This window comes from Mustela nivalis (assembly GCF_964662115.1).
Source record: "Mustela nivalis genome assembly, chromosome: 3".
NCBI lineage: Eukaryota > Metazoa > Chordata > Mammalia > Carnivora > Mustelidae > Mustela > Mustela nivalis.
In genome coordinates, this window is record NC_139022.1 from 84378876 (window position 1) to 84391307 (window position 12432).

Sequence of the window (12432 nt, forward strand, 5' to 3'; positions counted from 1 at the left end):
ATATGCAGTTATGAACAACCATCACCACAGTCACTTTTAGAACATTTTTATCACTTCAAAAAAGAATCCAATATCCATTAGTTATCACTCTCTTAACCCCTCATCTCCAAAACCCTAAGGCAAACCACTAATCTATTTTCCGTCTCTACAGATTTTTCTGTTTGAGACATTTCATACGAATAGATAATTATGTGATTATATGATTCTTCTACAACTGACTTCTTTCACTTAAATCGTGCCTTTCAGAGGCACCTGGGTGGCATCTGCCGTCAGCTCATGTTGTAATCCCAGGACCCCTCCTTGGGTCTCCCTGCTCAGTGGGAAGTCTGCTTCTCCCTCTCCCTCTCTACCTCTCTCCCTCTCTCACCAAATAAATAAATAAATAAATAGATAGATAGATAGATAAATCTTTAAAACAAAAAAACAAAACAATGTGCCTTTCAACCAATGAAAATAGTAAAATACAAAACATAAAACTAAATGAATTCTCATGCTATGTTAACCGGCTGTCCTTGCACAAAAATTAACTTTCCGAGGGGGCGCCTGGGTGGCTCAGTGGGTTAAAGCCTCTGCTTTTAGCTCAGGTCATGATCCCAGGGTCCTGGGATCGAGCCCCACATCAGGCTCTCTGCTCAGCTGGGAGCCTGCTTCCCCCTCTCTCTCTGCCTGCCTCTCTGCCTACTTGTGATCTTTGTCAAATAAATAAATCTTAAAAAAAAACAACTAACTTTCCTTTTGTATTTTCTTGGTTTCAAATAAAACATAAATTCATTATCTTCATCTTAGAACTTTCAGTTTTAAGAAATTTCATTTTGCATCATTTTTATTTAGTTTCAACCATTCTAATTCATGAACTTTATAATATCTACTATGTGATTATTAACAGTGAATAAATAAAGGTAGTTGTGGACTTCCATTCATCATAAATGTGAAGCTACAGATTCAATAATCCATTAATTCTGGATTTAACATTACTTGAATTGGTTTGAGTTTCCTACTTCTTTTGTTATCATCATCACTACTACCTCAGTTAATTCCTAAATTCTGTTGCAAATGACTCAGAAACAATCACAAATGATTAATACAAAAGAGATGTGGTTGTGCTGCTCTTTAAGCCAAGTAAATTACTAAAAATTGAAGGAAAAACAAAGATGGAATACTAGACCAAGAGGCAAAACAGGAGCGCTTATAACAAAGTAAGTCGAAATATTATGTTCCTCTATCATCTACTCATTAGGATGGCTATTCTGAAAAATAGCCATAATATAAAAATAGCCATAAATAAATAAAAGGGCTGGTGAGAATATAGAGAAATCAGAAGCGTTGTATACTACCGACAGGAAGGAGAAATGATACAACTGTTATGCTATGTATGAAAGCTTTTCAAAAGAGTAAAAACTGGTGTACAATTTACCATATAATTATGACTCTGCTTCTAGGTATATCCCCAAAAGAATTGAGAACAGGACTTAGAAGAGATATTTGTATACCCATGTTCATAGCAGCACTCTCTACAGTAACAGCCAAAAGGTGGAGGCAACCAACCATCCACTGACAAATAAAAAGATAAACAAATGTGGTACAGATACATGATGAAGTACTATCAACCTTAAAAAAAGAACACTCTAATTCAAGATGGATGAACACAAAAAGAACACATGCTTCAATATAGATGAACTCTAAAAACTTTATACTCAATGAAATAAGCCAGTCACAATGAGGACACACTGTATGATTTCAGTTACCTGAAGTACCTAGAGTAATGTCATAAAGATGGAAGCAGAATGGTGTTTGCCACAAGCAAGAGGGGAGGAGGTAATGGGAAATTATCGTTTAATGGGTATAGTTTCAGTTCTGCAAGATGAAAAAGTTCTGTGGATGAATAGTGGTGATGGTGTAGCACAATATGAATGCACTTAATGCCACTGAACTACACACTTAAAATGGCTAAGAGGATACATTTTATGTATATTTTGCCAAAATTTTTAACAAGAAAAGAAAAAAATAAAAAGAAGTACGTCCCTTCTACACTCTCTACCAACCAGCCCAAGAAAACACCTGCCAAAATGAAAAAGAAAAACTAATCAGAAAATAGATTAAGCAGTCTCCACATACGAATGAAATTAGATTTCGATACTTATTATTATAATAAACTACCTCATGGTGGACCTGGGTCACAGAGGTTACGTAATCACAAGAGGCTCCAACTGATTCCTTCAGATATTCCCCAGGCCTCAAACAAATTACATTTGGTAGCGGCTATTTAGAGAATGAACTTTTAAATCTTAATAATCACTAAGAAGAAACAATGATACGCTAAAAGAAAAAAAACAAGGCAAAGTTCTAAGAATTAAAAAAACAAACTACCTCTTCCATTGTTTCCTCGATCTGAGCAGGAACAGGTTCGGGAGACCTAAGACCAATGGGAACAAACACTGGAGCTTTGTTTACTTCTTCTGGAGCAAGATGGTAACTTTCATCTTCATAATCTGGCTCAAAATCTTCATCATCATCTTCATCTTCTTCCTGTGAAGCCCGAAGAGTCACCAGCGTGGCCTTGGAAGCACGAGGTTCCTTCCTAGAGGTCTTACTTCGAACTCGTTTTGATCCACGCCCTCTGGTGACACTTGGTTTCATCCTGCGATGCATTCTCCTTCCACCATGATCTACCTCACACTCAGAAGTAGAAGAGGCAGTTGTTCTTCGATCCAGACCAATTTTAGAGTAATTTGATTCTTTTAACAGCTGTGGAGAGCTGTTTAATCAAAATAACAACAGTCATTATATGCACATGGAGGACATTTTAATGAAACCAAAATTTCAGAATGATATCCCACTTCAAGCATTTAAATTGAAAATGACCACAATCCATTAAGTCAAAAACTTACTCTGTGAAATGAAGAAGGAAATGTACTATTACTACCAGTTCCTTTTTCATTCTTAGTTACCTACCCGCAAATTTTTCATATTAAGTTTTTAACTCTGGGCCATTTTTTCCTTGCTATTTAAGTGAAGAGGGGATATAAGACTGGAAATTATTAGAAGAAAATGAGAAAAGGAAAATGGTCCAATAAAATAAAATGAGCTCAAAAAGAAGTGATACTTTGAGGGTTGCTGGGGGGAGAAGGGGTGGGGAGAGGGTAGCTGGGTTATAAACTTTGGGGAGGGTATGTGCTATGGTGAATGCTGGGAAGTGTGTAAGCCTGATGATCCATAGACATGTACCCCTGGGGCTATTAATACATTATATATTAATAAAAAATTTAAAATTTTTTTTAAAAAGTGATACTGGTGTATCCTACTGGGTAAACAGACTAGGTTATTATAAAGAAGGAAAGGCAAAAAATCCACCAGAACAGTTGTTTTTTAGAACTTAAGTTCTTTTCCACTATTCTTAAAACCTATAGAACATGAGCACCCTTCAGGTGTATTTGTGACCCCACCTGAACTAGCACTTTAATTATTTAAGTAACAGATACTGCTACTTTGGTCAGGCTTCCACTCATGTCTAATACACTCAATATCCAGAAATTTTAACTGTAGGAAAGAAAAATCTTCCTAAGAACACCAGAAAAAGGTAAACTTTAATAAATAAAAATCCTAAGCGGGAAAGGAGAAGACCTGTAATTATCAACCAATCTACACTTTTCTTAACAAACCATGTTTTTACTCTACCAATAAGTTATGGCAAGACATCCATAAAAAGTTACTTTTATTTCTTATTCCGAAAGTATTTGTTAAATAAAACTTTACCTTGATAGTTTACTGAGACATGGCTCTTCAGCAACTGAAGACACAGAATTATCCCCTACAGTTTTTCCTCCAGCACTTCCTGATGGTCCAACTTCTAAATGAGCACTGCTTTTGGCCAAAGTAGCCTCTGTGGAATCTACACAATCTTTTCTTGCTGAAACCTCCAAAGATGTCAGAAACTCAGCCTTTTCCTTAAGTTTAAGAAGAAATAGCTCATATTACCAAGGAAACAATATTTACGATCATTTGGTTCAGTGGCTAGGCCTAAAACTCTAAGTTTACACACATACAAGTGACTGGTTTCTAACTTTTTATAATATTAGAAGGTCACTCAATTTTTATAAAATTAGTAATAATACAAAAGACAAAACTATATTTTTAAAAATTATCTCCTTCATGATTTTGACAAAACAGAGCCCACCGACAAAAAGTATTTTTTTCAAACTTACTTTTTGAAGGAGGTGGGTGTCAGAATCTCGGGGCTGCAGCAAATTATCTTCTGGCTTCCTTGCCTCACTCTCATCTGCTCTGTCTTTTTCTATGCCTGGCTCATCTTTCTTACCATGTGCTCGTCCCAAATTTGGCTTAACCTTTCGGAACTGCCTTCTTACCAAATGTGCTGGACTAGGAACAGACCTTTTAGGTTCATGTCTAGAATGAAGTACAAATTATGATGAAAAAACAAAATCAGAATCCCATATCGACAAGAGAGCTGTTATATCAAACAATTTGGAACACAAACCAATACTGTGTTCAAAGAGCTGTTATATCAAACAGTTTGGAACACAAACCAATACTGTGTTCAAAGCTTTTATAATTTCCATTTTCTGTATAGTCTGGAAAATAGTTTTCAGTAATATTAATCTTTTTTTACTTCACTCAGATTCTGGTGTGTAGTGTCAAGGTACATTAAGTAATTTTCAGAGAGATAACTAGATACAAAAAAAAAAACCTGCCAGTAGTTGAACATGAATTTCACAATGGTATTCTTTTTTTAAAGATTTTATTTATCTGACAGAAAAAAAGAGAGAGAGAGAGCACAAATAGGCAGAGCGGAAGGCACAGGGGAAAGGGAGAAGCAGGCTCTCCACTTAGCAGGGAGCTCAATGTGGGATTTGATCCTGGGACTCCAGGATCATGACCTGAGCCGCAGGCATCAGCTTAACCAACTGAGCCACCCTGGTGCCCCCACAATGGTACTTTAAACAAATATCAACTGGGCTCCGACGCATGAACAAATATATAATGTCACAACATCCTTGGACCTTCTGGTTCGAGACCAGGCTTGAAAGCCAGAGTCCATTCTCCCATCACAGACCTATCAGTTTATGGAAAAAGGTTTACTAATAGCCACTGTCACAGGATCTCAAAATAATCATTTTGTGTCTGCCAAATCAGAAAAAGACAAGGTTTAATATTCAATTACTTAATATTCAATTTAATAGTTCCCAAAACAACCCCTGAAGAGCTATCTTAAGTTCTCCTGGAAAATATTTTAATAACTGGCAAGGATCTGAATTCTGAATTAGAGAAGCTTTAAACTAATATAAACCTGGATATTATAAAGAAAATTAGGCATATAAGTATCTATCAGGAGTTCTCTGAAAAAATCTATATTAAAGAACTAATTATTTTTTTTAAGATTTTATTTATTTATTTGACAGACAGGGATCACAAGTAGGCAGAGAGGCAGGCAGAGAGAGAGGAAGGGAAGCAGGCTCCCTGCTGAGCAGAGAGCCCGATGTGGGGCTCCATCCCAGGACCCGGAGACCATGACCTGAGCTGAAGGCAGAGGCTTTAACCCACTGAGCCACCCAGGTGCCCCTTAAAGACTAATCTTAAGTAATATTTCTAACAAATTACCTAGCAAAGAAGTACTCAGTTACATTACCCAATGTTCCAACTCTGCCAAGCTCTTCTGGCAGCAAAACACCAAGGAAGTTCACTGGAAATTCTAACAAGGTTATGATGCTGGCTAAATACATTCCAATGTAGGCTAATGAATTTAGGAAAATAGATTATATTTAAAGTAAGTTATTTACATTCACCTGTGATTCTACAAAGGCAAGTAAAAGTAAAATAAATATATAAACCTAACACACTACTTAAGTCAAAAGGGACAATAAGACAATACTGGACTTAGGAACAACCTAATTTTAAAACTATAAAGATTTTTACTCTAAAGAAAGCATCAGTCATGATAAATTGAACAGCTGGAATAAATTTCATGAATAGAAAAAGGGTTTCAAGAGGAAAAAAAAAGGGGTGGGGTGAGCTGGAGCATGGGTTTCCATAAAAAAATTAAAAGTTTGATTTCTCTCATTAAAAAACATAAAAGTTGAGCATAAAATCTCTTGAAACATGTAAAGTTTCTTTCAGGAAAGTCTGCTTATGTAACTACAAGAATCTGGTAGTCTGAAAGTCACAAATCCTGAAAACTTAAGTTTAAAAACTAATTTGCCAGTGTTTATTTTGAACAAGCCATTCAAATCCTCTTGGTCTAGCTAGTTAATGACAAATGAGAGCATTAGGAAAGGCTGAACTTGAAGGTCACTAACCTTTAAAGGCTCAGTAAGTCAAAATCAAATACTTACAATGGTTTGTATTCCTTACAGTATAATCTGCCATTCTCCCTAGTCTGCCTTTACCCTTTCCTACATCTACTACTCTCCTTCTTTTTCCCCATTTCACACAGCTCCCTTCACCGTTCCTCAAACAAGCCAGGCATGCTCTCGCCTTAAGTACTGCAAAGCTGCTGTTCCCTCTCCCCTTCGACAACCCCTGGACCTGCTGTTCCTTCACTTCTTTTGGGTCTTCCTTCTAGTGGTACCCTTGCAATGAAGCATCCTTTGATCATTGCTAATCATAATATAGTATTAAGGTGTCTGGGTGGCTCAGTTGGTTAAAAGTCCAACTCCTGATTTTGGCTCAGGTCATTTTAGGGCCATGAGATTGAGGCCTGCATGGGGTTCAGCGCTCAGTGGGGAGAATGCTTGAGATTTTCTCTCTCTCTCCCTCTGCCCCCTCCCTGCTCACTCACACGCATGCACATATATGCTCACCTGCACTTTAAAATAAATAATCTTTTTTTTAAAAAAAGTAGTATCAGAGGGGCGCCTGGGTGGCTCAGTGGGTTAAAGCCTCTGCCTACAGCTCTGGTCACGATCTCAGGGTCCTGGAATCAAGCCCTGCATCAGGCTCTCTGCTCAGAGGGGAGCCTGCTTCCTCCTCTCTCTCTCTCTGCCTGCTCTCTGCCTACTTGTGATCTCTGTCTGTCAAATAAATAAATGAAATCTTAAAAAAAAAAAAGTAGTATCAGTAATAATAAAGCAGATTTTAAGTAATAAATAAAAATGGTAGTACTGAAATATCTTCACCTTTCAGGTCTAACTCATTTAAAAGATACCATTCTTAACATTTGGTTTGGGATATTCTAGGATATAGCATTTCCTATGTATGAATTTAGTCAGTAGGATTTAAATTTCCAAATATACCAGGAACTTAAGAACTTATCTACTATTAAATTTAGTTTTAAAATAAAATATGAGCTCGCCAAACTTTGTGGAGAAATCATAAATGAAGAGAATATCAATCATGCTTTGAAGAAGCATATTTAAAATATTCTATTTCAGGGCGCCTGGTTGGCTCAGTGGGTTAAGCCGCTGCCTTCGGCTCAGGTCATGATCTCAGGGTCCTGGGATCGAGTCCCGCATCGGGCTCTCTGCTCAGCGGGGAGCCTGCTTCCTCCACTCTCTCTCCCTGCCTACTTGTGATCTCTCTGTCAAATAAATAAATAAAATCTTTTAAAAAATAAAAATAAATAAAATAAAATATTCTATTTCAGACACATGGGTGGTCCAGTCATTAAGCATCTGCCTTCAGCTCAGGTCCTGATCCCAGGGTTCTGGGATCAAGGCTCACATCAGGCTCCCTGCACATCGGGAAGCCTGACTCTCCATCTCCCACTCCCCCGCTTGTTTTCCTTCTCTCTCTATGTCTCTGTCAAATAAATAAAATTTTTAAAAAATAAAAATTTAAAAAAATTTCATTTCATAATTAAGTATTGCTTTAACCTTTCACAAAATTTTCTTGATGTCAAGTTCTCCAACCTTTATCTTCAGAAGTTTTATGTTTTTCTGATTAAAAGCAAACTCACCTCATCTTTTCATCTAAAACATTTATTTTGTTAAGATGAAGAGGTTCTGCAAGGACCATGTGACTCTGGTTTTCACACGTTATACCTTCTGAAACTTTGGAGGATACAACTTCAATTTCAGTTCCAACTGGAGAGCTTGGCTAAAATGACAAAAGAATGGTAGCATTTTTTTTTTTCTAATACCTCCCAAAATATTTCAATCATTAGGTATTGAGTTTTTCAAAATGAAGAGTCAAACTAGGTATGCAATGTTCAATTTTTGTCCAAAATAAAACTATCTAATTCAGAGAGAAGCTTCAATTACTGCAATTATTATGTTTACAGGACACTTTAAAAACTAAATAATTATCTGTTGTAAACACCTACCACCCCCCCACCTCACCCCCAAAATTTTTCCAAAAAAGTTCAATGATTTCTTCTGGGGATAGAGAGGTTTCAAACAAGATTACAATGGCTTTAAATCTAGATTTCCCCTTGGTAGACAGAGAAAAAGAAGGACAAAGAAATAAGATCTGTTGAAAAGTACATTACACTACTCAGATTTATACCAAAAGATATATCAAAAAAAGATTGGTTAAACTGTCAAACAGCAGAATGTTATGCAGCAATGAAAAACGATATACCTCTATACTTCTTGACATGAAAAGTCACTTAATATATTAAATAAAATATAAGTCACAAAAATAACGTGTACAGGGTGCCTGGGTGGCTCAGTGGGTTAAAGCTTCTGCCTTCAGCTCGGTCATGATCTCAGGTCCTGGGATCAAGCCCCACATTGGGCTCTCTGCTCAGCGGGGAGCCTGCTTCCTCCTCTCTCTCTGCCTGCCTCTCTACCTGCTTGTGATCTCTATCAAATAAATAAATAAAATATTTTTTTAAAAAAAATGTACGCAGTGACTTTACTATTTTAAAAAATTATCTTATGTTTCAGTAATCTCTATACCTGATGTGGGGCTTAAATTTACAACCCAAAGATCAAGAGCTGCATTTTCTACCACCTGAACCAGCCAGGTGCCCCAGAGATTGTATTATTTAAATTTACATAAGTATACACACATGCATGCATGGAGATACACCCAGTAAGATACGTCAGAAGGTTTTCAGTGGTTACCTCAATATTATTATAATATTTTGTATTAATTGAATATTTTCATAATGAATAGGTTCATTAATTAGGGGAAAAAATCTGTTTTCATTTTAAAAAAATCTAGAATGGTAAATCTAGAACAGAACTAGATATATTATATATTCATTGATGAGAGTGTCACATGCCTATATTCTAAACCTAGTCTGAGATGCCATTTCGTATTTTAACATGCATTAGAAGGCTCAATTACATAACAGTAACTTACCACAGTCAAGAACTTTTTAGTTTCATCTTTTTGTACTACTGTTCTTTCTTCCTTAATTATGCCTTCAGCTTCACCTTTTTCTATTTGCCTCGGTCCAGCCTTTTTTATGTTTGGTCTGGGTCTCTGAAGTCGGCTCCTTACTATTCGAGCAGTTGGAATAATGCTTTCCTTCACTTCTTGCTGAAAAGTGTTTGTTCTATAAGCCCTAGAAGAGAGGACAGGGAGAAAGAGAGAGAGCTGGACTGTAAGAAGATGAAAACTACTGTAAAAACATAAAATTTGAATCTTCTCTAACTATAAAATCAAATTACTTCAATGATATATATTCTTCTATTTAAAAAAAATAGTTATTTTAATCCTGAAAAGGTAATGAATTTATGTAATGTAGAAAATTCAAATTCATGGAGCCAGAAAGTATAAAGGTAGTTGCCAGGGAATGGAAGAAGGGGAATGGGATATTCTTGTTAACGGGTTAAGTTTCAGGTTGGAAAAATGAAAAATTTCTGGAGATATATGTGGTAACTGTTGCAAAACAACATGAATGTGCATTTTTGTGAATGTGCATTAATAACACTAGACCATCTATATAAAAAATGGTTAAAACTGTAAATAAGTCTTCTACTACAATTTTTTTGGTCAAGATTTTATTTATTTATTTGACAAAGACAGAGAGAGAGAGCATAAGCAGGGAGAAGCAGGGAGAGTAGCAGGCAGAGGGAGAGGGAAAAGCAGGCACTCACTAAGCAAGGAACTCAAAGTGGAACTTGATCCCAGGACCCCAGGATCATGTCCTAACTTAATTCAAATGCTTAACCAACTGAGCCATCCAGGCATCTTTCTACTACAGTTTTTAAGAAAATAATGAATATAATCCTTATATGCATGTATTTTTAAATGCAGTGGTTTGCATAAAACCCTAAGTAGCTAATAGTGAATACAGGCAGGTAAGCATCAAAAGGTGTTAACTCAGTGTGATTTTCTATTTTAGACAGTCTGACACATGAATAAAAATAAACCAAGTATTCTTGGAGAGCCTGGGTGGTGCAGTCAGTTAAGCATCCAACTATTGGTTTTGGCTTAGGTCATTATGTCAGGGTCATAAGATCAAACCCCACAGAGGGCTGTGTGCTCAGTATGGCATCTGGTTAAGATTCTCTTTCCCTCTCCTTCTGCCCCTCCTCCCTGAGTACTCTCTGTCTCTCAAATAATCTTTTTAAAAATAATAAATAAATAAAAATAAACCAAGTATTCTTGATATTCACTTTTAAAATACATTAACACATCTTAGTAACAATGAAGAAATACTTGAAGAATTCTCTCATATTTTAGATTTTCCTTTGCTTTTTTTTTTTTAAATATACATAGATTTTAGATTTTCAAAGAAGTATCACTGTTTACCCCAGAGAAACAACTAATTCCTTTTCCTGGGTCTGTACAGGCTGAGACATGGCTTCAGGATCACAAGAACTTGAAGGTGAAAGGTCCTTTTCAGTGTGTATACATGGTAATATTACAGTCTCCTCCTCCCTATGACCTGATTTGTCTTTTTCTCTTGATGTCATTAAGGAAGCCACACCCTAGAAGGCAGGTAAGGAAAATTTCATTGAGGGCTGAAACAGGAACTTTCATACACTACGAGCAAAATAAATTAGTAGAGTCTCTGCAGAGGACAATAGAAAGGTACCTACTAAAATTTTAATTCTCAGCAAATTTACTTCTAGAAATGTATCTTACAAACATATTCAAGTAAGTATATGGAAAAGTACATAAAAGATGTTTACTATACCCATTTAATAGCCCCCCAAAAAAGCAATGAACAAAATCAAAACACTGGGAACAAGACAAACCTATCAGTAAGGTATTGAATAAATTATAATTTGCTTATAGTAGAACAATCCAGAACAATTTAGAAGATAAATCTGTATATACTGATCCAAAAATATGTTCATAATATTAAGTGAAAAATACGAGAAGGCAAGTTATAACACCATTTTTGGAAAACAAAGAAAATATCCACACATTTTATTTTTTATGTAAATAAGTATATATACAGAAAAGAATGGGTGGACATACTCAAAATAGTTACATGACTGATTAACCTGGGAGGAAGAAATGGGACATCACAATGGACTCTCACTTTTAGATGATGTATTTTTTCAATCTGCAATTTCTATCATCAGATAAAATAATCAATAAAAAAGATACACCTTTTTAAAATTTTAAGAACAGGAAGAAAAAATACAAATTTTCAAGCATTTTAAGAACTGTTTTACCTTTTTAATGATTTTTTAAAAATTTATTTATTTGAGAGAGCATGAGGGTGAGAGAGAGAGCATGGGACGGGAGAGGATCAAAGGGAGGAGGAGACTCCCTGCTGAGTGGGCAACCCGATGGGCACTCAATCACAGGACTCCAGGATCGTGACGTGAGCCGAAGGCAGTTGTTTAACCAACTGAGCCATCCAGGCGCCCTCTTTATTTATTTTTTAAATGGGCTCCACACTGGGCTTGAACTCACACCCCTGATATCAAAATCAAGAGTTGGACACTTAACCAACTGAGCCACCCAGGCACCCCAGAACTAAGCCATTTTAAAACACTTGGGGCAGCTGGGTGGCTCAGTTGGTTAAGCATCTGCCTTCGGCTCAGGTCATGATCCCAGAGTCCTGGAATGGAGCCCTACATGGGGAAATCCCCGCTCAGCAGGGAGTCTGCTTCTCCTTCTGACCTTCCCCCTGTCATGCTTTCTCTCTCTCTCTCGAATAAATAGTTAAAAATAAATAAAAATAAAACAAAAAGAATTTTAATCCAAAATTGCACTTTTTAAAAAATACATCATTTTATTATCTTTTTTATGAACTGGGATTTTTTATTATTATTAAAGTACAGTTGACAATGTTTTATTAGTTTTAGATGCACAACACAGTGATTCAACAATTCTATACAGTACTCAATATTCACCACAGTAATTATAGTCACTATATATATAACCATATGTTACTATATTACTACATATGTTACTATATTATTAAGTATATTCCTTATACCGTGCTTATCTGTTACTTATTTCATGACTGAAAATTTGTGCTTCTTAAAAGATTTATATTTTTAAGTAATCTTTATACCCAACATGAGGTTCAACCTCACAACCCCAAGATCAAGAGTTTGCATA

The 12432-nt window shown here is 36.1% G+C and overlaps 1 protein-coding gene across 2 annotated transcripts in view; it reads right to left on the reverse strand.

Annotated features, from left to right (window-relative positions):
- Positions 1-12432, reverse strand: part of BDP1 (BDP1 general transcription factor IIIB subunit) — a 95774-nt gene that overhangs the window by 36311 nt on the left and 47031 nt on the right. For both annotated transcript variants that reach the window (XM_082722929.1, XM_082722928.1), the window contains exons 20-25: positions 10660-10838; positions 9262-9466; positions 7910-8049; positions 4203-4404; positions 3754-3944; positions 2368-2755 (exon numbers count right to left, since the gene is read on the reverse strand). In XM_082722929.1, coding sequence (XP_082579055.1) covers positions 2368-2755; positions 3754-3944; positions 4203-4404; positions 7910-8049; positions 9262-9466; positions 10660-10838 — 1305 coding nt within the window. The remainder of the gene's footprint in view (positions 1-2367; positions 2756-3753; positions 3945-4202; positions 4405-7909; positions 8050-9261; positions 9467-10659; positions 10839-12432) is intronic.